General features: G+C 38.8%; 1 protein-coding gene across 1 annotated transcript in view; it reads left to right on the forward strand.

Moving 5' to 3' along the window:
- AKAP13 (A-kinase anchoring protein 13) overlaps positions 1-27,686 on the forward strand; it is a 2,349,678-nt gene that overhangs the window by 1,368,136 nt on the left and 953,856 nt on the right. The window contains exon 11 of the mRNA XM_044078370.1: positions 3,318-3,435. Coding sequence (XP_043934305.1) covers positions 3,318-3,435 — 118 coding nt within the window. The remainder of the gene's footprint in view (positions 1-3,317; positions 3,436-27,686) is intronic.

Below are 27,686 nucleotides of genomic sequence, written 5' to 3' on the forward strand. Positions count from 1 at the left end.
ACAACTAGTCACCATTCCCACAAGAGGAGAAAATATACTAGACCTGATCATCACAAACGTGGGGACAAAATGCTCCACACCGGAAGTATATCCCTCATTGGTGAGATCAGACCATAAATTAATCTCACTGGAGAACCACATCCCGCCCCCAACCCCAGCAAAAAAGACCACAGTGAAGAACTTCTCAAAAGCAAACTTCACACTTCTTAAGACTGAAGTGGTATCCTTCAAGGCCCCCGAGCCAGTGGAAACCACAACCCACGCTGCTGAAACCCTTACAAATGCCTTCTACGAGCACCTCCAGGAATGTATGGATCAAGCAATCCCTAATAAAATCAAGACCCTTTCCACCAAAGGCAGGCGCCCGGTCTGGTGGACCCCAGCCATAAACAAACTCTACAACAAGAGGAGAAAGCTACTACATGACGGAACAAAATCCCTAAAAGGGAAGGCATCTCTGATCAATACTAGCAAAAAACTACGATCACTCATAAAATCATCCAAGGCCAACTTTGAGAGAAAAATCGTTAAAGACACAAAAGACAATCATAGGGCCTTCTTTAGCTATGTTAGAAACCTGGGTGGAAACTCCCAGATATGCGCAGAATTAGTCCAAAATGATACAAAAATCACTGAACCCACAGACATTGCCAGCATACTGGCAGACAGGTTCAGTGCAAATTTCTCCCCTCCCTCCCCCCAAAAGGAGAAATATCTATCCCACTAGAGTCTAGCCTCCCAAACATCTCAGATGCCCAGGTGAGAGCTGCTCTCTCTAAAGCAAAAAACACAGCATCAATGGGACCGGACGGTGTCCCTGGCTGTATGCTACACGAACTCAATGAGGAACTAAACCCACACATAAGGCTGCTGTTTAATCTTAGCCTTACTACAGGATACGTACCCAAAGAATGGAGTACGGCAACTGTGGTCCCACTCCACAAAGGCGGTGCTTCTACGGACCCTGGAAATTACCGCCCCATAAGCTTGACGAGCCTTGTCTGCAAAGCTATGGAGAGGATCATAATGGAACTCATAAATAAAGACATTGGGGACCGACGGACACTGGATCCTACCCAATTTGGCTTTGTCAGGGGCAGATCCTGCCTCTTGAACTTGGTCGACTTTTTCGAAACAGTCACTAAGGCCATTGATGAGGGTAAGGCAGTTCACACAGCCTACCTTGACCTAGCAAAAGCGTTCGACACAATACCCCACTCGGGCATCATAGAAAAGCTCACCAGCTTAGATGTAAACCCATATGTCACAAGATGGGTTGCAAACTGGCTCAAGGACAGAACCCACAGGGTTAGAGTTGCTGGTGCCATGTCAGACTCTAAGCCGGTCACGGGCGGTGTCCCACAGGGCTCAGTCCTGGTGGCCCTCTTGTTCGTCATTTATTTTTCTGAAGTGCAGACAAACATAGGGGGATTGTGGCTGACAAAATTTGCAGATGACTGCAAACTGGGCACCATAATTGACACTCCATCAGACACAGACATCCTCCAGAGAGGTCTCATAGAAATGGATAACTGGTGCCAGAGCCATGGCCTTAAGCTAAATGCCAAAAATGTATAGTCATACCCTTTGGGAAAAACAAGGTAACCCCTAATTACCACATAGGTGGTAATCCATTAAACACGGAAGAAGTTATCAGGGACCTGGGGACCCAAGTTGACAGTAACCTCTCTTTTGACACTCACATTGCCAAAGTGGTTAGGAAGACCTTCTACATTGCCCACCTGATCATGAAGGGATTCACATCCAGATCAGGAGAGGTCATTGTACCCCTGTACTCTTCACTTATCAGACCAATGATTGAGTACAACGCCCCATTCGGAATGCACCTTACCCGACACCTGCAGTAGTTGGAAAGACCCCAAAAGTTCCTCACCAAAAGGATAAAGGGGCTCAAACATATGTCATACGCTGCCCGACTGAAGAAACTCCAGCTCTATTCAGTCGCATACCGTCTGCTCAGAGGTGATCTGTGCCTGACATACAAGGCCATGTCCAACCCGGAATTAATCGACATGCTCCACCTCAAAAAATCCAAATCCACCAGAGCCACGAGAGCAAGAGACTTAAACCTCAACACGGATATAAATAGGACGTGCTGGAGGGACAGATTCATCACCCAGAGACTCCCTACACTATGGAACAGAATCCCAGTCCATGTGAGGCAGAGCCCCTCACTGACTCTGTTCAAGAGAAATCTTGACGAGTGGATGGGAGATCGTAGGTTTACCCCGGGAATCATCTCTGTGTCACTGCTGGACAGAGGCACAGCAAACTAAAGGGTATAGTATTCTCATCCTAAGGGGTGGTGAAAGCCACACACACTCTGGCTAGGCTTATAAATGCTCTAGGGCAGATAGCCTAGTATGAACCTATGAACCTATGAACTGGGAACAGATGTTCTAGGGGTGCAATGAGTTGGCAGACTTTAAAAGCTCCCTGCAGTGTACTCTGTCAGAAATACCAGGTGAGCAAATGAGTGTAACTAAGGAAATTATTTTTTTGAGCTGGGGTCCAGGATCTGAATTGCCTATCCATAATAAGACCTTGTTCGGTTTAACTCTGGTGACTGACAAAAAAAGCAATTACTAGAAAATGAAAATCAAAAATTAAACCAACTATACTTGAAGTAGTGAATATTGTAACAGAGGTAAAAAAAAAAAAAAACAGGAAGTGGGATCTTTACAAAAGGCTAGGAGTTAATGACATAGAAAAATGGAAATTGTGGGAACAATACATGCAGAAAAATCTTTTGGAGGAGGAAGGATGTTTAAGAGAAGGTAGGAATTGAACAATTTATGTAATGCTGCATAAATTATAGGATATATAACAATATATGTGATGTATAATGTTTGTAAATGTGAACTTGTTAATATGGTTTATTCACTTTTATATGGATGTACGTTTGCCTGTGTCACAAGTTGTAATTCAATAAAGGTGTTTAAAAAAATGTTTCAAACAAAGATTAATTTCTCCACAACGGGACATACATTTTGTTAGTAGCTCCTTGCTCTTTCTAATATTGCCTATTATTAGCTCGTAAGTCACTTAGTTAAAGAAGCCAGACTCAAAGAGTTTTGGATGTTAGAACGAGGTACGGGTGTGAACTGAAAGAATATAAAAAAGGAGTTTTAGGCTTGTGTAGGTTAACCAGACAGTGCTTTGGGGGTAATTGGAAAATTGGGCTTGGCTATTCAGTGGTCTCCTGCACCGCATGCCTGGTACTACTATGAACCTTTGTATGACTGTTATTCATTTATGCAGGTGTATAATAGTAATGTAGTATTTGATTTTTGCAGCTCATTAGAAGATGGCTCAGGCTTTGCCAGAAAAGATCAAGATGGAAAAGGCGGTAATAAAGTGGGTCGTACTTTTAGTTATCTCAGGAACAAGATGACAAGTAGCAAGAAAAGCAAAGTAAGTTCAACTTGTAAATTAAAGTTCTATATTTTTACCAAAACAGGACTATGATGTTTAGTTTTTATATGTTTTGTTCTCTGAAAATATTATTTTTCTGCTTTGGGTAGCTTAAGGGGGGAAATCTTACACTAATAGTTTGTATTTCTCCTACTGTGATATATTCTGCTCATGGGTACACTAGATATCAACTCTGTGTTTTATCATACCTAACATAGTTTCATTTCATTTTGAGAGGTACTGAGAAATCTAGAGTGGTGTCCAGCTTCATTCTGACAATGTTGTATAGTATGCCTTAATTCTGAGTTCTCATGTTGCATGTAGCTTTATTGTAATACGCATTATGGCAACTGATTTCATTCTGAGATGAACTCTGGTGTCTGTCTTTATGTTGTGATGAAGAATACATGCCAACTACATCTTGAAGTGCATTGTAGAGACTGAAAACTTCATTTTAAAATGCATTGTTGAATGGGGTTGGGTGGTTTAATTTTGAAGGTTTTGTGTATTGTTTGGCTTCATTCAGAGCTGTAGTGTAGTACGGAGTTCTTCCACTACATACAGAAGATGTGGTATAGTATGAAGTCTTTCCACTTCATTCTGATATGCATTGTGGTTTCTAGCTTCAAGAATTTTATTTTGCCCCAAAGACCTGTAGCATTAAGTGGTGAGTTCCAAAATTCTCAAAAGCAGAGAGTTATAGACAGACTTGTGACACTGACTGATGGAGCCCTGTCTGCAGCCCCAGTGAACTTGTGTTTATTAATAGGTCTGTGTGTTAAATGAGATGACCAGGGAGGGATAGTAATGAGTAGCTGACACTAACTCTAGCAAAGTGGGTGATAGAAGTAGCATAGTTGAGTTATACTTGGTGGATGGCTGGGAGATGGACTTCAACTGAAGGACAAGATAGAAAATCTAGCATCTGCCACAGTCTAGCAGATTAGTACAGAGGAGTAAGATGGTGAACTCAACAATATTCATTTAGGTGTGATTTTATGATTCTTCATTTGCTACTCTTTAATTGTGTGCATATCACTTAATTGAACAGTCCTCCAAATTTGCCTTTGAAACAATTCACTTATGCTTAGTGGGCTTACTCTTTTAATACATAAAAATGACTGCTCAGCACTCTAGAAGGGATGTAATTGTGTAGAAGTATGCACTTCTTCCATTGGGCTTGCTGGCCACCACAGGAAAAGGGAAGAAATTCATAAGTGAAAAAAATATATAGCTACAAATGAAGTATAGCCATTCATTTCTTGGCCCTTAACCCCTCATGGTAATGAGAGGGTCTACAGTGGGAGGGGGAGGCTATATGCTCAAGCAGGGGGCAGGTACAGAAAAATGTAAACACTCAAGGAGGAAACAGTACTGAGAATACTACAGAAATTGATTTAATTAACAGAAGCATACAATCCTGAAACATATGGTGGTGACATTTTGTACATAGAAAGGCATAATGAGGTTAATTGTATGCGTTGAAGAGAACGATAGAAGGAAAGTAGTAGAGCATTATTGGAAGATGATGGTCTGCAATTGTAAGGTGCGACAAGAAGGGTCAGTACCTCCAAAACTTGATAACCAATAGCACAGCTGGGGTTGGAATTCCACCAGTTCCAGCCAAATATGCAAGGAACAATGGCACACACTGCCACCAGATATGAAGGTGAGTCCTACCTGGCACAAAAGGGATTGTCTCTGAAGTCACATCACTGTTTCCCAGCAGGTTAAAACTGAAATAAATTTCACAATAGTCTAACTCAGTAATCATTTCACAAACTTTAACTTGAACTCAAGAGTGTAAAGGGAATATGCGCTGCTGTCATGAGTAAGAGAACTTTCTGTATATACCTTCAGATCAAACTGCACAAAGGCTAGCTTTAGTCTTTGATCTAACATCCCAGCCCACTTTCTGACATCTGTGTTTGTACAGCATATTCCTTCACATAGGTTATTATTTTCATATACATACACATTTCCTATGGAAAGCTGGCAAAAGTTTCCAGTTCTCCACAGTTTTCTTCATGGGATGATAGTACTGCCACCACAGTGGAATGGCAAGGGGTCGCCATTTACCTGCTGCTCATAATTAAGTCAAACAGAAAACAATACACCTTGATATGTTTGCAGATAGTAAGCCTAAATGATGTAGCTAAGTAGAGAAGGGAGCCACAACCTTTTGAGGGTAAATGATAACCCTCCTCTCGGGTAATAAGCAGCAAAAATACATATATATATATATATATATATGTTTAAATAAACATGTATAAAATAAAGTACTTGCTGCAACAGTTTAAAAGTGAATAAAGTTTACTTAAATATTGAGGCAACAGTTCAGTTATGGGTTGAATATGAAAGAATGAGAACCTACATGTGGAAGAATGAAATAATATTTAGTTAAATACACATTAATATTTAAAGAAACATTCTCTGGAAGCTAGCTACATACATCTTATTGTTTCTTGTGAAAAGTAGACCGAACCATTTGCTATTATAAATTTTTAAAAGATAGCATGCAGAAATGGCAAAGAGTGAACTCATACAGAGAAGTGTTCACCTCAGTATCTTTAAAGCAAAGGCAAGTCAGAACAAAGACCAATCTCAACTATTTATACACATTTCAGGTCTACAGCCATGTTCCTTATTAACCATTATGGTATTTTCTTTAGTAGAAAACATTAATATGTTTTCCTATGATACAGAATTCTTATGATCATAATTTCCATTTTGTCCTTTTGCAAATCAAAATTTGTCTGTGGAGCTTTTCTCCCTGGGACTCTGCTGAAAGTGGGCTTATCATCCAGTCGGACTATCTATTATTAAATTAAATTAATTAAATTACATCACCTTTTTGTTAGTTGTTTTTTCCTTCCCACAGCAAAAATAACTCAACCAATTTTACCACCTTAAAGTGCAAGGGATTAATTACATTAGCCCAGAGACAATAGAGATTATCAATACACAGGATATCAACATATGTCTCTTAACTGTCTGCATTTTAAAGTGTGCTTTCTTTTCTTAGTTATTGTCAGCTACTTCTTTGAAGTGGCCTGTGATTAAATTTTATGACCTGCTAGCACAAAAGATGCAAGAGGTTTTATCTTCAGAATCTTCAGATAGATTCATGCATTTACTTATTTATTTATATTTGTTGACCGGGAGTGTCCGACTGGATGTAGGTCCATTTTCAGTGGAGGCCCGGGGAGAAAAGCTCCACAGTCAAAATAAACAGACAGTAGTTACATTGGGTTACATAGCAATTAACAATTTACATAGCAATTAATTACAGCATATTTACAGATGAAGAACATAAATTCAAACAGATGCCAAAAATTCAAACAGATGCCACACTCTCTAAAGGTCTACTAGCGAACAACAAAATAGCAGTAAGAAAAAACACTGTAGGACCCACCACGCTGGAAAAATCAGTCAAGGTACAAGGCATAAATCCACAAGGCAGTTTATTGAACGATAAAAACAGGATGAGCGATTTCGCTTACTATTAACGTACGCTTCTTCAGATCAAAGTTAAAATGAAGACTTTCCTTTTTATACTAGTGCAAAACCATCTATTATTCAATTAACCATGTAATTATGAAGTTAATTGTCAAACCTGGCCATTATCTTAAAGGCACATCTCTACTTTCTTACTGCATAATGTGTCTTTCATACAAGACTAAAAATAAATTATAAAATATAGACTGTTGTTAACAGCCTATGTATAAAACATCAAGCATGACATGTAGATCAACAATATTACAATATTGCAAGTACTGCTAAAACTCTGAGACAATTAATATACAGATAACTTCCAACTAAGGAATAAGATTAGATAACTATTGCAGAAAATATAAACTGCATAACTAATGTAAAGTATACTGACCTAACTTATTAGTACACCTGTATTTAGATCAAATCAAAACCTCTATTATACTAGCAGAATATTATCATATGTATAAATAAATATATAGACATATATAGATAAATAAATATATAAATATCTAAAACATTCTGGTAGTCTAAAATATATGCATGTACATATAATAACACTGATATATACAAATATTTACATTTATTCATTCATTTATACTGAAACCAGCATATACATATACAAACATACTAGCAAAGGTGAAATATATAAGGAACCTTGATTCCAGATGAATAAAAATGTGAAAAATTGTATGGTTCCAACTGAATAAATGGATAAACGAAACAAAAAAGTGTGTATAAATGTATGTTTAGGAATACTATCTAGTGTATAGAGATACTAAACATCAATCCTGGATAAACAGCTTCAAAACTGTTTGTAGATGTATAAAGATGTATATATGTTTGTTTATATATATCTACTGAATTACCACTAGGACATGCATATTTAGTCCCTACTTTTCAGAATGGGTTTGAGCGAAACATATGCATTTAAACCTGGAGGCATATGTGCTCTAAATCTAAAGATCCATTCCAATTCTATTTTTTCTAGATGATTAACATGATCCCCTCCTCTATCACTTTTCTTAACAATCTGAAGAACTCTAAAGCAGAATGTGTGATCAGGAAATGCCATGACGTGCTTGGCTAAAGCATTTTGTTCCTTTTTCTGACGGATATCATAAATATGGTTGTACAGTCTCTTTTTAAATGGTCTCTTGGTCAGCCCTACATAGAAGGCTGTACAATGCTCACAAGTTGCGAGATATATCAGGTTCTGTGTCACGCAATTGGCATAGAATCTAGGCCTAAAGGTCAAGTTCAATGTGGAGTGTATAAAGTCCTGTTCTTTGCTTATGTACCTGCAGGTGTTGCAATGCATACAGGGATAGGTCCCTCTACTATTAACCTTAACAGTAGCAGTTGCTTCACTAGACTTAAAATTGTCACAAAGCAATCTCTTTAAATTCTTATGATTGCGGTAGGCTATACTAGGTTTATTACCTACTAAACGAAGAGTATCTTGATCAACCGCTAGAACCTTCCAATTATTACTTATGATGTTCTTTATTGCTGCATAATCATTAGTATAAGTAATCGTAAGTCTAATCTTATCTTTAGCTGGGGGGGCCTGGATGAAAATCACATGGTTTCTGCCTGTCTTTAATTTCTACCTCATATACAGGCCCAAACAGGTCTTTCTTAATCTCCTCTATCATTTTACTATCATAAACCCTCTCCTCAAACAACTTTACCATGAGGTCTACTTGAGCTGATCTAGTCGCTTCTTCTTTACACATTCTGCTTACTCTTATGAGTTGGCTCCTGACTATGCCCGGAAAGACATGCCTAGGATGCATGCTGTCGTAGCTCAGGAGCGTATTCTTCCAGCAGGGTTTGCGATAAAGTGAGGGAATCAACTTTCCTGCCTGGATGCTCAAACTAACATCTACAAAATTAATAGTTGTGCGAGAGGCTTCCATGGTAAAACTCAAAAAACTACTGGAACTCTCTAGGTAATCCAAAAAACTACCAAATTCATCACTAGATCCTTTCCACATGATCAGTATATCGTCCACAAACCTTTTGTAGACGACTACCTGTTTAAACTGATCATGGGGGAACAAATGTTCCTTCTCCCAACTGTAGACCACAAGATTAGCGTACGTGTTGGCACACGAAGTGCCCATAGCTACCCCCCACTTTTGTTGATATATCTGGTTACCAAAAGAAAACACATTGTACGATAGGACCAGGTCAAGTAACTGGCAGACTAAAATCTGTCTGTCATTACTGTATTCTATTTCATGTACCAAGAGCTCTCTAATGGCCTGTATTCCCTCATCATTAGGGATTGAGGTAAACAGATTTTTCACGTCCAAGGTGATTAGCAAGTACTCATCATTAACTAGATTAACATCTAGTTGTTCAAGAGTCTCAAGAAGATGGTAGGTGTCTTTCAAAATATGTGGTACTTTATCTACCAAGGGACGTAGCGTCCTCTCTATATAAACTGAAATATTATCAGTGGCCCATCCTGCCCCAGATACAATAGGTCTCATCGGTGGAGGATCCTGATCCTTGTGTATCTTAGGTAACCCTTTAATGGAGGGGATGCATACAAAATCTTTATGAAAAAATGTATAGAGCTCTTGTGTGATCTGTTTGCACATAAGCATGTCAAAAATAGTTTCTTCTATGATCTCATGTATTTCATCTATCTTATTCTTAGTTATGGATTCATATGTTTTGACATCTTGAAGCATATTACTCATATAGGTGATATAGTCATCAGTGTCAAAGAGTACTATCCCACCCCCTTTATCAGCTGGCCTGATGGTTAAGGCCCTGGTGTTAAGTAAAAGGTGTAGGGATTCATTCTCTTCTTTAGTCATATTAAAATACTTGCATCTCTTTTTGTGATTATTATAAAAATATTCATAAAGATCATCTTCACACAACTGAATAAAGCAGTCTATATGAGCAGGCAAAGGTGGACAATATATGCTCTTCTTTCTACATTGCTCATACATTCCTTTGTCTCTAGAAGAAATGCTGTCTTTATTTTTAAAAAGTAATTTCAATGCTAGGTTTCTGCCAAATATTCTAATGTCAGTCAACAACTCATACAAATTGCTTCCTTGAGATGGCACAAAACTGAGTCCCTTGTTTAATAAACTAATGGCTGAGTCTGTTAAAGTCATAGTGGACAAATTGAAACATAAATTTATTACTGTTTTCTGCGTCGTCGCTGCTGCGGGCTGTCTTCCGTGAATTTCCTCTTCTTCCTGTCCCAGGAGTTGTATCGACCTCTCTGCTGGTTGTTGGTCCTTACTGGTAAAGGAAAAAAAGAAGAAGAATGTGGAGATTCTTGGTTGGGCTGTAAAATTTAGGGTATAGCCCCTGTGTGTGGGTGAGTCATGGGCTTCTTATTGGCCTCCTGATTAGGTTAAGGTGTTTGCACAGGAGTCCCAGTGGTTTGGATCGGTGGTTCGTTGGGGGGAGTTATGAAGGCTCCATCAGAACTGCTGCTGAATACCTCGCCCTCAGCTGTGCGTACTAGTGGACTACTGTGCTCCAAGTTCGTAAGTGTACGCTCTGCTGATGCTGAATGGTGACGTAATCGATCTTCTCCGTCGCTCGCATTGGGACGTCTGGGCCAAACGAAGACGTTGCCCAATTGGAAGTCTTTGTAGTCTCTGAGTAACTTCCTATGCTTAGTCAATTGTAGTCTGTTCCCATAGGACTGCACTTGCGCATACAAATGGTCTAACTTGTTCAGGCAAAGTTCAGTGTTGAAGCGTTCTCTTACTTCACTGTTTAATTGCTCAATTTTTAATAACAGCTGCTGTTCAACAGGTGTGAAATAATCTATAATCAGTCTAATATATTTATAGCTCAATTCCAAGTTCATTTCCTGCCATTGCTGCAATAAGTCTAAGTGGCTGTCCCCGTAGGTGGGCATACAAAGCACCCTCATGCCCCTGGGGACAATCTTGAAGTGGAGGCAAGCCTCCATATGTTTACGCTGCCATACTAATCTTTGGTATTTAAATAGATCGTTTTCTAATTCCTTCAGCAAGGTATAAAACCCTTCAATATTATTGGTAGTATCTCTTCCACTCACCGTTTCTAAACTCTGTAAATCCAGGGTCAATAAAGGATTGATAATTAGTCTGGTGATAGAGTTCCATATGTCACCAGGTATCCTCGGCTCCGGATTAAACGGCAATTCTATCGATGGAAGCTCCATAACGTGGGAGAGTGCAGCAAACAAAGAGAGGCAAAAATTCAAGCAGATGCCACACTCTCTAAAGGTCTACTAGCGAACAACAAAATAGCAGTAAGAAAAAACACTGTAGGACCCACCACGCTGGAAAAATCAGTCAAGGTACAAGGCATAAATCCACAAGGCAGTTTATTGAATGATAAAAACAGGATGAGCGCTTTCGCTTACTATTAACGTACGCTTCTTCAGATCAAAGTTAAAATGAAGACTTTCCTTTTTATGCTAGTGCAAAACCATCTATTATTCAATTAACCATGTAATTATGAAGTTAATTGTCAAACCTGGCCATTATCTTAAAGGCACATCTCTACTTTCTTACTGCATAATGTGTCTTTCATACAAGACTAAAAATAAATTATAAAATATAAACTGTTGTTAACAGCCTATGTATAAAACATCAAGCATGACATGTAGATCAACAATATTACAATATTGCAAGTACTGCTAAAACTCTGAGACAATTAATATACAGATAACTTCCAACTAAGGAATAAGATTAGATAACTATTGCAGAAAATATAAACTGCATAACTAATGTAAAGTATACTGACCTAACTCATTAGTACACCTGTATTTAGATCAAATCAAAACCTCTATTATACTAGCAGAATATTATCATATGTATAAATAAATATATAGACATATATAGATAAATAAATATATAAATATCTAAAACATTCTGGTAGTCTAAAATATATGCATGTACATATAATAACACTGATATATACAAATATTTACATTTATTCATTCATTTATACTGAAACCAGCATATACATATACAAACATACTAGCAAAGGTGAAATATATAAGGAACCTTGATTCCAGATGAATAAAAATGTGAAAAGTTGTATGGTTCCAACTGAATAAATGGATAAACGAAACAAAAAAGTGTGTATAAATGTATGTTTAGGAATACTATCTAGTGTATAGAGATACTAAACATCAATCCTGGATAAACAGCTTCAAAACTGTTGGTAGATGTATAAAGATGTATATATGTTTGTTTATATATACCTACTGAATTACCACTAGGACATGCATATTTAGTCCCTACTTTTCAGAATGGGTTTGAGCGAAACATATGCATTTAAACCTGGAGGCATATGTGCTCTAAATCTTAAGATCCATTCCAATTCTATTTTTTCTAGATGATTAACATGATCCCCTCCTCTATCACTTTGATGAAGAACATAGTACATCAGTAGACAACTAGAATCTTTATCTGTGAAGTACATAACAGACATTAACAAATGTTACAAATTTCCATTCCTTCCATTCCCCTTTGACATTTACAGGAGAAAGAGTTACAAGTTAAACACCATTTGCAGGCCAGATGTGTTTCTAGTATGAAATAATGAGAGAAGAAAGAAAATACATTTAAATCAGCGTTCCTTAGTAAGGCATCAGCCTTGGCACCTTAAGACTCCATTTATAAGTATAGGAGAAGAATGATGTGAGAAGTCTGCAAGAACATACATAAATGATAAATTACCAGAAATAAATTATAAGTGCAAGTGGTCCAGAAGTCAGAAAAGCAGTAGGAGAAAAAATGAGTGATCTAGAGTTTAGGAAAAAAATAAGAAAAAATGTTTCCATTTATGTTTCTAGTTGGGTAGACTCAGATGTATTTTGGAGGGTGTGGGGTAGAGAGTTCCATAATTTGGCTATTTGAGTTGAGAATAGGGCTTCACTGTGGGTGTTGTTAGCTTTGTTTACTGTGAGAAAGTTTCTGTCTGCAGATCTTAGACTTCGTTATTAATGTTATATGTTATGACATGTTAATAGACAGTAAATTTATGAGCATCAGGAAAGTGTGTTTATCTGTTAAAGGTCTTATTAATCAGCATATGGCAAACTTAAATGTAAAAGCAATAGTGTAGAAAGAAGGCTGTTAAGCATTGCTTTTAACAGTACAACCAAGCAAATTAGTAATAACATACAGTAAAGATGGCTTCTAAAAGGGACATTTTCAGGTGTGAAGTAAATCAAGGATGTTTTTGGAATATAGTGAATGATACAAGCAAAACAAAACATCGGTTGCATATTACACATTATGACTTTGTTAGAAAGTACAGTATATGCACTGTGTCTTAAAACAGTAGTTAGTGCTAGAGTAATTAGGAAGGTAAGGCATTTTTCATTTATTTAAGAGAATACAACGTTTGGAGGCATTTATGTGATTATTGACAACATAAACAGAAGGGGTAAAAAGTATTTCAATGCAGATTCATGTATTAAAAAAATACTTATTTCTGTAAAAGTGTAGTTCTTTAAAAACTCACAAATGAATAAGTGCATGGATAAATGTTGACATATTTTTAAATTGTATGCAAATGTGAGATATGTTGATGCTACTAGAGAAGATTGGACCACATAAACTGAATGAGTATTGATAACTCAATTTGTAAATGATATTCTGGAGGATGAGAATATGTCAGTTTGCTAAATATTATGGGAGTCAGATCATACAGACTGTTTAAGTAGGCAGCTTGATGACTCATTAGTTAAGCTTCGGCCACACAGCTCTAGTCTGTGTAACATATTGAGTATGTACCTTTAAATGCTAAGAAACTAGTTGCTGCGATTTGCATGTCATCTTGTTCACAGAAGTTCCTAGGAATTCAGTTTACAATAAAGACTTTATGGAATTTAGACAACAAAAGGAACTGATCTGCTCTGTGTGTGCTATTTATTAAGCCTTGTAATATCATATGATATCATATTCATAGGAGAATACTAGGCTAATTGCCCTGAAGGGCCACATTAAGCTTAGTCATATCCCAAGGTCAGAATCAGACCTTGTACCCCATTTCTACAAGGTGAACACCCTAGCCATTGTGCCAAACTCACCCATCTGCAGAGAGTGGTGAAATGTAAATACTTCTGCAGCGGTGAATAATGTATTTACTATAAGGAGTTTTTGTGTTTGCAACTGCAGAAGTATACTTCTCTTTGTAAAAATTGCCCTACAGCACCCTGGAATTCTCTTGCTGAAGGGAAACTTCGCTTAAAACTGGAAATGTGGGATCCAGAAATGTGACTTAATGCTCACTACAGATGGATTGGCTGATGAGTTTGAAAAGGTTCATTATACTGTATTTCTTTGTTGCTGTTGGTCAAGAAGTCAGAATGGTAGTTGACTCTTTTTTTCCTTTTTTATCAGCAAGAAAGATAGAAGAGCAGCACTTAAATTCAGAGATTATTACTATCCGAAAAAGAAATTATTACTATCCGAAAAAGAATTAGCTGTTTAATAAAATCTCTTCTTTACAAGACCACAAAAAGTGTTGTAGATACTTTAAATACATGTGTTACTGACCAGGGCCCAGCCTTAGCTGAAATGGCTCCCTAGGCAAAGAAGTACTCCGGCGCCCCTTAAGCCCCACCCACACTGTACTAATGAACACCTGTATAAACCACACCCACAGGTAGGCCACTCCCCAAGGTGGCCACTCCAGTCATTTTCTTCAGTTATTTAAATGCATAGGAGAAAAGATACCTTGTAATGTAGTTAAACTGCAAGTGAATGATGGCGGAATTTTCCTTTAATAAACCCGCTTTATAAGTTGTTCCTTCACACATATTTTACTATAAAAGTAATTTCCTCAGAAAATAGAAGCCCATGTGCCTTGTTTCAAAGGGTTGCTTAAGTTAAACAGTTTAATTTACTTTGGGGTAGGTGAGTGAGTCTTACAGCTCAGTGAAAAAGTAGAATAGCAACCTCTCTCCTCCCTGTGTTCAGTAGCTTAAGCTAGAATAGCACAAACACAGATAGCCAGTTTCTAAACAATACAGTCTCACAATGAAAACAGACTTAGCATGAGCAGTAAACTTCTCCACCATTAAAATGGCATGAAAACCTACATTCATAGAAAAAGCATCTGGCCAGTGGAGGATTAAGTTTCTTTGGGCTGTTTTCAAAAGAGACTCCTTGCACACATTTTTAGGGCCATGATACAGAATTTGTTCTTTGATTCACCTTCCTGATTCTAGTAAATTATATCCCTTGTATAATATCAGTGCCACTTGTTAGAAAGTGTTTTAAATTGCAGTTTAACATTCTTTTAATAGGCAATGAAACAAAATGTATAAACCAAAAATGACAACCCTACTCATTTCAGAAAATTTTAACCATAAAATGCCATTACAATCCACCAATATCAATCAACACAATCTCGGCAGAAGTAAAATATTCTGAATAATTCCACATTAAAGAAATCCGTAACTAATGAAGAGGTTGCTACTGGCAAGTAAGTTTACACCTCAATGTTTCATCTACAAATTCAACGCTTGTTGCCCTTGAAGAATTAATTGCCTATATTACAATTAAAAAAATGATAAACTGGTAATATTGCAATAGGAAATGACTAAAACTGACAGGTTCATAGTTACTAGATATCTCATACAAAGGAAGACACACTCAGGAGTGTAACCCCTCCCCCTTTTAGTGCACCAAATAATCAGCAGTCATATGGGTGCTACAATGTCAGCACTTCATCTACATGCACCAAAGGCAATTATGCTACTAACACTGTTTTCAAATTCTACAACACAGTCTACCATTTGATAAACAAAACAGTCAGTTGCACACTGAAAACAGACTTAGCATGCAGCAGTAAACATTCTTCCTTTGAAGCTCACAATTCCATGAAAATGACCTGAAACTCATAATCCCTTAAAAATGCACTACAACTCAGTTCCCTAAAAATAAACTCAAACTCATTTCTGTCAGCAGTCTGGTAGTTGGTGTAGAGCAGTGGTTCCCAAACCTTTATGGACAGAGACCCACTTATAAAAATGGTAATTTTTCTCTACCCACTACCGGCGTCGGCATGCAAAACACTCATGGAACTCCTTAAAGAAGGCGCTGCCACCACACAGTGTTTTTTCAGGATTTAAAGGGCAAATGCAAACTACTCATACTTTATTAGCAGAGCCAGATCATGGTCAAATGGGACCCTAGACATGGTAATAGATTGGAGGTCCCCCCCCTGAGCAGCCCCCTACCCAGCCATACCAGTGTTCCATTACTTGGGCATTTTTCCCCAGTTACCATGAACACTGTTCAAGTCTATCAGTATGTATACTGTTACTTATTTACTTCTACAACCATTAGATATTGAAATAAAAACCACCAATAGCCATTTGCTGAACAGTACAGTCTGGCAATGAAAACAGACTTAGCAAGAGCTGTAAACTTCAGTGCCATTGAAACTTACCTTCATTGAAACAGCATTCAATCTCACATTCAAATAAAAAGCATCTGGCCAGTGGAGAATTAGATTTACCTTTGGAATGTTTTAAAACTGTAGGCTCCTTGAGCACATTTTTATGGCCATGCAGACATGTATGTGCTCTTTGATTCATAGGTAGGTACTAGGCTATTGGCCCAAAGGCCTACGTAAGCCTAGCCAACAAGGTTCCCTGGCTTATGCCACCCAAGAAAGTTATTTTCCTGTGCCACTGTCAAGCAGAGACACAGAAGTGTTCCCCGGGGTGTATTTCCTATTTCCCATCCACTCATCAAGATTTTTCTTGAAGAGTGACATATACAAACATACTAGCAAAGGTGAAATATATAAGGAACCTTGATTCCAGATGAATAAAAATGTGAAAAGTTGTATGGTTCCAACTGAATAAATGGATAAACGAAACAAAAAAGTGTGTATAAATGTATGTTTAGGAATACTATCTAGTGTATAGAGATACTAAACATCAATCCTGGATAAACAGCTTCAAAACTGTTGGTAGATGTATAAAGATGTATATATGTTTGTTTATATATACCTACTGAATTACCACTAGGACATGCATATTTAGTCCCTACTTTTCAGAATGGGTTTGAGCGAAACATATGCATTTAAACCTGGAGGCATATGTGCTCTAAATCTTAAGATCCATTCCAATTCTATTTTTTCTAGATGATTAACATGATCCCCTCCTCTATCACTTTGATGAAGAACATAGTACATCAGTAGACAACTAGAATCTTTATCTGTGAAGTACATAACAGACATTAACAAATGTTACAAATTTCCATTCCTTCCATTCCCCTTTGACATTTACAGGAGAAAGAGTTACAAGTTAAACACCATTTGCAGGCCAGATGTGTTTCTAGTATGAAATAATGAGAGAAGAAAGAAAATACATTTAAATCAGCGTTCCTTAGTAAGGCATCAGCCTTGGCACCTTAAGACTCCATTTATAAGTATAGGAGAAGAATGATGTGAGAAGTCTGCAAGAACATACATAAATGATAAATTACCAGAAATAAATTATAAGTGCAAGTGGTCCAGAAGTCAGAAAAGCAGTAGGAGAAAAAATGAGTGATCTAGAGTTTAGGAAAAAAATAAGAAAAAATGTTTCCATTTATGTTTCTAGTTGGGTAGACTCAGATGTATTTTGGAGGGTGTGGGGTAGAGAGTTCCATAATTTGGCTATTTGAGTTGAGAATAGGGCTTCACTGTGGGTGTTGTTAGCTTTGTTTACTGTGAGAAAGTTTCTGTCTGCAGATCTTAGACTTCGTTATTAATGTTATATGTTATGACATGTTAATAGACAGTAAATTTATGAGCATCAGGAAAGTGTGTTTATCTGTTAAAGGTCTTATTAATCAGCATATGGCAAACTTAAATGTAAAAGCAATAGTGTAGAAAGAAGGCTGTTAAGCATTGCTTTTAACAGTACAACCAAGCAAATTAGTAATAACATACAGTAAAGATGGCTTCTAAAAGGGACATTTTCAGGTGTGAAGTAAATCAAGGATGTTTTGGAATATAGTGAATGATACAAGCAAAACAAAACATCGGTTGCATATTACACATTATGACTTTGTTAGAAAGTACAGTATATGCACTGTGTCTTAAAACAGTAGTTAGTGCTAGAGTAATTAGGAAGGTAAGGCATTTTCATTTATTTAAGAGAATACAACGCTTTGGAGGCATTTATGTGATTATTGACAACATAAACAGAAGGGGTAAAAAGTATTTCAATGCAGATTCATGTATTAAAAAAATACTTATTTCTGTAAAAGTGTAGTTCTTTAAAACTCACAAATGAATAAGTGCATGGATAAATGTTGACATATTTTTAAATTGTATGCAAATGTGAGATATGTTGATGCTACTAGAGAAGATTGGACCACATAAACTGAATGAGTATTGATAACTCAATTTGTAAATGATATTCTGGAGGATGAGAATATGTCAGTTTGCTAAATATTATGGGAGTCAGATCATACAGACTGTTTAAGTAGGCAGCTTGGTGACTCATTAGTTAAGCTTGCCACACAGCTCTAGTCTGTGTAACATATTGAGTATGTACCTTTAAATGCTAAGAAACTAGTTGCTGCGATTTGCATGTCATCTTGTTCACAGAAGTTCCTAGGAATTCAGTTTACAATAAAGACTTTATGGAATTTAGACAACAAAAGGAACTGATCTGCTCTGTGTGTGCTATTTATTAAGCCTTGTAATATCATATGATATCATATTCATAGGAGAATACTAGGCTAATTGCCCTGAAGGGCCACATTAAGCTTAGTCATATCCCAAGGTCAGAATCAGACCTTGTACCCCATTTCTACAAGGTGAACACCCTAGCCATTGTGCCAAACTCACCCATCTGCAGAGAGTGGTGAAATGTAAATACTTCTGCAGCGGTGAATAATGTATTTACTATAAGGAGTTTTTGTGTTTGCAACTGCAGAAGTATACTTCTCTTTGTAAAAATTGCCCTACAGCACCCTGGAATTCTCTTGCTGAAGGGAAACTTCGCTTAAAACTGGAAATGTGGGATCCAGAAATGTGACTTAATGCTCACTACAGATGGATTGGCTGATGAGTTTGAAAAGGTTCATTATACTGTATTTCTTTGTTGCTGTTGGTCAAGAAGTCAGAATGGTAGTTGACTCTTTTTTTCCTTTTTTATCAGCAAGAAAGATAGAAGAGCAGCACTTAAATTCAGAGATTATTACTATCCGAAAAAGAAATTATTACTATCCGAAAAAGAATTAGCTGTTTAATAAAATCTCTTCTTTACAAGACCACAAAAAGTGTTGTAGATACTTTAAATACATGTGTTACTGACCAGGGCCCAGCCTTAGCTGAAATGGCTCCCTAGGCAAAGAAGTACTCGGCCCTTAAGCCCCACCCACACTGTACTAATGAACACCTGTATAAACCACACCCACAGGTAGGCCACTCCCCAAGGTGGCCACTCCAGTCATTTTCTTCAGTTATTTAAATGCATAGGAGAAAAGATACCTTGTAATGTAGTTAAACTGCAAGTGAATGATGGCGGAATTTTCCTTTAATAAACCCGCTTTATAAGTTGTTCCTTCACACATATTTTACTATAAAAGTCATGTCCTCAGAAAATAGAAGCCCATGTGCCTTGTTTCAAAGGGTTGCTTAAGTTAAACAGTTTAATTTACTTTGGGGTAGGTGAGTGAGTCTTACAGCTCAGTGAAAGTAGAATAGCAACCTCTCTCCTCCTGCATAGTAGCTTAAGCTAGAATAGCACAAACACAGATAGTCATTTGCTAAACAATACAGTCTCACAATGAAAACAGACTTAGCATGAGCAGTAAACTTCTCCACCATTAAAATGGCATGAAAACCTACATTCATAGAAAATGCATCTGGCCAGTAGAGGATTAAGTTTCTTTGGGCTGTTTTCAAAAGAGACTCCTTGCACACATTTTTAGGGCCATGCATACATGTATTTGTTCTTTGATTCACCTTCCTGATTGTAGTAAATTATATTCCTTGTATAATATCAGTGTCACTTGTTAGAAAGTGTTTTAAATTGCAGTTTAACATTCTTTTAATAGGCAATGAAACAAAATATATAAACCAAAAATGACAACCCTACTCATTTCAGAAAATTTCAACCATAAAATGCCATTACAATCCACCAATATCAATCAATACACAATCTCGGCAGAAGTAAAATATTCTGAATAATTCCACATTAAAGAAATCCGTAACTAATGAAGAGGTTGCTACTGGCAAGTAACTTTACACCTCAATGTTTCATCTACAAATTCAACGCTTGTTGCCCTTGAAGAATTAATTGCCTATATTACAATTACAAAAATGATAAACTGGTAATATTGCAGTAGGAAATGACTAAAACTGACAGGTTCATAGTTACTAGATATCTCATACAAAAGAAGACACACTCAGGAGTGTAACCCCTCCCCCTTTTAATGCACCAAATAATTAGCAATCATATGGGTGCTACAATGTCAGCACTTCATCTACATGCACCAAAGGCAATTATTCTACTAACACTGCTTTCAAATTCTACAACACAGTCTACCATTTGATAAACAAAACAGTCAGTTGCACACTGAAAATAGACCTACCATGAGCAGCAGTAAACTTTCTTCCTTTGAAGCCCACAATTCCACGAAAATTACCTGAAACTCATAATCCCTTAAAAATGCATTACAACTCAGTTCCCTAAAAATAAACTCAAACTCATTTCTGTCAGCAGTCTGGTAGTTGGTGTAGAGCAGTGGTTCCCAAACCTTTATGGACAGAGACCCACTTATAAAAATGGTAATTTTTCTCTACCCACTACCGGCGTCGGCATGCAAAACACTCATGGAACTCCTTAAAGAAGGCGCTGCCACCACACAGTGTTTTTTCAGGATTTAAAGGGCAAATGCAAACTACTCATACTTTATTAGCAGAGCCAGATCATGGTCAAATGGGACCCTAGACATGGTAATAGATTGGAGGTCCCCCCCCTGAGCAGCCCCCTACCCAGCCATACCAGTGTTCCATTACTTGGGCATTTTTCCCCAGTTACCATGAACACTGTTCAAGTCTATCAGTATGTATACTGTTACTTATTTACTTCTACAACCATTAGATATTGAAATAAAAACCACCAATAGCCATTTGCTGAACAGTACAGTCTGGCAATGAAAACAGACTTAGCAAGAGCTGTAAACTTCAGTGCCATTGAAACTTACCTTCATTGAAACAGCATTCAATCTCACATTCAAACAAAATGCATCTGGCCAGTGGAGAATTAGGTTTACCTTTGGAATGTTTTAAAACTGTAGGCTCCTTTAGCACATTTTTATGGCCATGCAGACATGTACGTGCTCTTTGATTCATAGGTAGGTACTAGGCTATTGGCCCAAAGGCCTACGTAAGCCTAGCCAACAAGGTTCCCTGGCTTATGCCACCCAAGAAAGTTATTTTCCTGTGCCACTGTCAAGCAGAGACACAGAAGTGTTCCCCGGGGTGTATTTCCTATTTCCCATCCACTCATCAAGATTTTTCTTGAAGAGTGCTAATGAAGAACTTTGCTTGACATAGATGGGTAGCCTGTTCCAGAGTATGGGAAGTCTCTGGGACTGGAATCTATCCCTTCAGCATGTCCTGTTTATTGTGGTGACAAGGTTTAGGTCATTAGAGCGTGTAGCTCAGAGGGATTGGGATTTCTTTAGGTGTAGCATGTCCAACAGCACTGGGTTTGACTTAGCTTTATATGTTAGGCAGAGATCACCTCGAAGTAGGCGATATGCTATGGAGTAAAGCTAGAGCTTTTTGAGATGGTTAGTGTAGAGCATTTGTTTGAGGACAGTAATCCTCTTTGTGAGGTACTTCTGTGGCCTTTCCAGCTGCTGCAGATGTCTTGTGAGGTATATTCCAAAAGGGGCATTGTACTCTGTAATGGGTCTAATGAGTGTCGAGTAGAGGGGAACAATGACCTCTTTTTTCCTGGATGAGAACTCTTCACCTTCCTGATTGTATTAAATATTCCTTGTATAATAAGGCACCACCTGTTGGTGTGCTTTAACTTTGTAGTTTGTGTTTTAAATTTGTAGTTTTGAACATTTTTCCAGTAAGCAATGAAACAAAATGCATGGCTCAATTATGACAAAACTGCCCATTTCAGAATGTTTTATCCATAAAAGGCCACTCAAAGTTATGTCATAACAATCCACCAGTACTAAATTTCATCTGAATAATTCTACATTAAAGAGATTTGTAAATAATGAAAAGGCTGTTACTGGCAAACTACTTTACATGTCTGTGTTTCATCTACAAATTCAATGCCTGCTGCTCATTAAGAATTAATTGCCTACGTTACATAAAAAAATGGTAATACTGCAATGAGGAATGACTGAGAAACTGACAAGTTTATAGTCACTAGGCATCTTAAACAAAGGACACACTCAGGAATGCAGAATCACTATCCCCCCTTATAATCCACCAACTAATAGGCAACTAGGGCATTACATACCATGCTTTCATACCTCCCAACCGCTTAGTACAAGAGAGCTGGACAAAGCCTAAAATATTGTTGTGGGGGGGCACAAAGGCCCCAAAAGAGGGACAGAGTATAAATATTGCTGTTATAGACTTAGAAAGTTGCTAGGATAACAGCATTTATCTTAGCAGGCATTGTCTAAAGGAAATGAAAACTGAAACTCAAGTGTATGACATTTAATTTCAATCTTTAGTGATTTTCCAGAAAACCATACATTTTATGAGGAATAGGCAAAAAATGAGGCAAGAATCTGGACAGTCTACAAACATCTGGACAGTTGAAAGGTATGCATACCTTTTAACATCTTAATGCAAACAATCTGCACAAAGCCTAAAATAACATGAATGCAATGGCCAAAAAATAGGGACACTGAAGTAGTGCTCTTTTTAACTTATAAAGTTACTAGAATAACAGGATTTGTACTAGCATGTATTTTGTGAAGGATGCAAAGTTTGAAACTCGTATACATGTCATTTCGTGACTTCACTCCTCCCTGATTTGCCAGAAAACCACAAATTTTATGAGAAACAGAAAAAATATAATGCTAAATCTGAACACTTGAAAAGGTATGTTAACACACACTTACTCTCGCATAGCAACACACACACACATATCTTCTCTTTCATACAGCAATTAACTAGTTTAAATTCCACACACTCCTACTCTACTATCCCATACAACAGACATGCACTTTTCTCTGTCATACAGAACAAATGGAACCACTAGTTTAAATTATACACACACACACACACACACACACACACACACACACACACACACACACACACACACACACACACACACACACACACACACACACCTACCTTCTCTCTGTTCTCACATCTCACATAGCAGGCTGGCATTTGAAGCCAATTGTTTCTTGGTATTGTAGCAACATAATCAACCCAGTCTGGTCTGATTGCAGCACTTCTAGGAGACATTTAATACCAAAGGACTGCACTATTTAATTAATTTTAATAACTGAAAGGTATAAAGGCAAAGCACTTAATGTTCAATGTACATATTGCATTTAGTTCAGTTTGTAAAGCAGACAGTGAAATTAGAATTAAAAAATGTCCCATCAGTAAGACCACTGGAAATGTGTTTAAGAATAGGTTCATAGGTTCATAGGTTCATACTAGGCTATCTGCCCGAGGGCATTTATAAGCCTAGCCCATTGTTTTGTGGCTTACGCCACCCCTTTAGTATGGGGAACTATACCCATTATTTTGCTGTGCCTCTGTCGAGCAGTGACACTGAGGTAATTCCTGGGGTATATCTGCGATCTCCCATCCATTGGTCAAGATTTCTCTTGAACAAGGCCAGCGAGGTGCTCTGCCTCACATGTACCGGGATTTTGTTCCACAGCATAGGGAGTCTTTGGGTGATGAATCTATCCCTCCAGCACGTCCTATTAATAGCCGTGTCGAGGTTTAAGTCTCCCGCCCTTGTGGCTCTGATGGATCTAGATTTTTTGAGGTGAAGCATATTCATCAAATCTGGGTTTGACATGGCCTTGTATGTTAGGCAAAGGTCACCTCTGAGCAAGCGGTAAGCGACTGAATAGAGCTGGAGTTCTTTCAGTCGGGCAGCATAGGACAGATTTTTGAGACCCTTTATCCTTTTGGTGAGGAACTTTTGTGGCCTCTCCAGCTGCTGCAAGTGTCGGGTCAGATACAAATGGGGCATTGTACTCAATCATTGGTCTGATGAGTGATGAGTAAAGGGAGACTATGACCTCCCTTGATCTAGATGAGAATCCCTTCATGATAAGGTGGGCAATGTAGAAGGACTTCCTAACTACTTTAGCTACATGGGTGTCGAATGACAGACTACTATCAACCTGGGTCCCCAGGTCCCTGATAACTTCTTCTGTGCTCAGTGGATTGCCACCTATTTGGTAGCTAGGGGTAACCTTGTTTTTCCCGAAGGGTATGACTATGCATTTTTGGCATTTAACTTTAGGCCGTGGCTCTGGCACCAGTTATCCGCTTCTGTGAGACCCTTCTGAAGGATATCTGTGTCAGATGTGTTTTCTACTATGGCCAGTTTGCAGTCATCTGCAAACTTTGTCAGCCATAACCCTCCTGTGTTTGCTTGTACTGGAAAAGTAGATGCCAAACAAGAGTGGGCCCAGGACTGAGCCCTGTGGGACACCACTTGTGACAGGCTTTGAGTCTGACATGGCGCCAGCAACTCTGACCCTGTGGGTTCTGTCACTCAGCCAGTTTGCAACCCATCTTGTGATGTATGGGTTAACATTTAAGCTGATGAGTTTTCAATGATACCCGAGTGGGGTATTGTATCGAAGGCCTTAGCCAGATCGAGGTAGGCTGTATGGACTGCCTTTCCCTCATCAATGGCTTTGGTGACTGTTTCGAAAAAGTCAACCAAGTTTAAAAGGCATGATCTGCCTTTGACAAAGCCAAACTGGGTTGGATCCAAAGTCTGCAAATTCCCTATGTCTTTATTTATGAGGTCCATTATGATCCTCTCCATGGCTTTGCAGATAAGGCTTGTCAAGCTAATGGGCGGTAATTTCCAGGGTCTGTGGAGGCACCGCCTTTGTGAAGTGGGACCACAGTTGCAGTGCGCCACTCCTGGAGTGCGTATCCAGAGGTAAGACTTTGATTAAACAGCTGTCCTAGCTGTGGGTTTAATTCCTCATTGAGTTCGTGGAGCACACAGCCGGGGACACCATCGGGTCCCATGGATGCTGTGTTTTTTGCTTTGGAGAGAGCAGTTCTCACTTGGGCGCTGGAGATGTTTGGGGGGCTGCACTCATTTGGTATAGATATCTCTCCTTTTGGGGAGGGGGGAGAAGTTTGCACTGAACCTGTCAGCCAGTATGTTGGCAATGTCTGTAGGATCAGTAATCTTCACATCATTTTGAACTAGTTCTGAGCATATCTGGGAGTTTCCTCCTAGGTTTCTAACATAGCTAAAGAAGGCCTTATGATTGTCTTTTGAGTCTTTAGCTATTTTTCTCTCGAAATTTGCTTTGGATGATTTTATGAGAGCTCTTAGTTTTTACTTATAGTGATCAAGGGTGTCTTACCTTTTAAGGATTTTGCTCTATCTTGTAGTAGCTTCCTCCTTTTGTTGTAGAGTTTGTTTATGGCTGGGGTCCACCAGACTGGACGCTTGCCTTTGGTACAAAGAGTCTTTGTTTTGCTTGGGATTGCCTTATCCATGCAGTCCTGCAGGTGCTGGTAGAAGGCGTTTGTAAGTGATTCAGCGGCTTGAGTATTGTTTTCCGCCGGCTCGGGGCCTGAAAGGAGACCACACTAGTCTTTAGAAGTGTGAAGTCGGCTTTTGAGAAGTTCTTTACTGTGGTCTTTTTATTTCAGGTGGGGTGGGATGAGGACCTCCAGCGAGATTAGTTTGTGATCTGATCTCACCAGTGAGGGGTATACTTCCGGTGTTGAACATTGTGCTCCCATGTTCGTGATGATGAGATCAAGTATGTTATCTCCTCTTGTGGGGATGGTGACTAGTTGTTCCATGGCATTTGAGTTTATGAATTCCAGGAACTTTTGGGCTAGGGTGTTTGGGCTTGAGTAGTGTTCCCAGTCTATATTAGGGTAATTGAAGTCACCTAGTATGATGGTGTTTGGTGATACATTTATCCCCTCTAGTGTTTTCAGGAAGGCCATGTGAGTTTCCTGAGTTTGTGAGGGTGGCCTGTAACATGCTACAATTTGCAGAGCAGTCTTGCCTATGGTTAATTGCACCTGGATGGTCTCCGATGCATCGTGCGTTGCCACCAGTCTTGAGGTGTGGGTGTCCTTGATGAATATGGATACCCCCCCCTCCTTTCTTGGTATTGTCCGGATTTTGGGGCGGAACGCATGATATGAGGTAAAACCTGATAGCGCTGGGGTGCTCTCAGGAGCCTTGAACCAGGTTTCTGTCACAGCACAGACATCGATGTTCTCCATACTGAGAAGGGCCTCGAGTGCGTGCATTTTGAGATTTAGACTTCTGGCATTGAGCAGCATTACCCTTAGTTTTTTCCTTTTTGTGTTCTAGGGTGGTAGGTTTAGAATTTGAGCCTTGCCTAAAAAGGCACTATGGGGTGGCAAGAGCCTTTGCCAATATCCGGAATCCCAGGGTGACAGGTGCAAGCCGTCCCTTGCGGCAGCGTGGCTTGTCCAGCATGTCATCCCAGGCAGACAGATACTGGATCCCCTTTGAATGACACCAGTGTTTAAGCCAATTGTTAAAGCTGATCATCTTATCTCTGTATTGTGGCATCATTCTTGGTGAAGGTAGGATACTGCTCAAGGTCAGGGTCATACCTGCCTGGGCTACATAATCAGAGAGCTCCTCAATGTCTCTTTTCATGTAGTCCAAGGAGGTACGTCTCAGGTCGTTTACACCAGCGTGGACAATGACTGAGTCATATTTGTACCTGCTGTTGAGAGACCTGAGTGCTTGCATTATGTGGCGGATTCTAGCGCCCGACAGGCAGCTTACTGTGACCTTCTCCTTACTCAGTCTGGTGAGCGGGACATCAGTGTGTCTGACTATGGAGTCACGAATGACTAGTGTGTCTGGCATTGTGTTTGGCCTTAAGGGCTGTGACTGTTTGACACTCTGACTGTGAGGTCTATGTGTTGCGGGTGTTGTGTTCTGAGGTGGTGGTTGTTTGGGTGTCTGCTTTGGTGGCCTCTGCTGTTTTGGTAGATTTTTGATCAGAGCCTCCGAGTATGTCTTTGTGTGTTTATGTGTATGATTTGAGGTTGTAATGGTACTATGTGAGACTGGGTCTATAGTGTGTGTGGTAACCTTCTCCTCCTGACTGGTCTTGCCAGTCCTATGTTGAGAGAGCTCAGCCTCCAGTTTGGCCGTATAGTTACATCTCTCGCATGTATTTGTGTTTTGTGGGAGGAGGAAAGGGTTGTCTGTGTACATGAGGCAATTGAAACATTGCCTCAATATTCCCAGGTTCACCAGCTGAGCAGGAGAGGACACTAGCAACTGATCCCTTGACATGCTAGAAGGGTAGACGAAAAACTTTAAAAAGATTCCAGGGGGCGTGGGTCACCGAAAAATGGGGGTTGCTTTTTGGGGTACTATCTATGACAAGAGTGCCGTATCAAGGTAATAAGTACTGTAGGAGCAAGTGCTAGGTTTAATAGATAGAGAATAGTCTACTTGGAGTCAAGTAGAGTTGATCTTTTAGTTATAGGATACGCTGATTTGATCAGTAGTATAGTTCGAGGAAGGTAGT

Source organism: Protopterus annectens, chromosome 7.part0 (genome assembly GCF_019279795.1).
Source record: "Protopterus annectens isolate FY-2018-M chromosome 7.part0, PAN1.0, whole genome shotgun sequence".
NCBI lineage: Eukaryota > Metazoa > Chordata > Ceratodontiformes > Protopteridae > Protopterus > Protopterus annectens.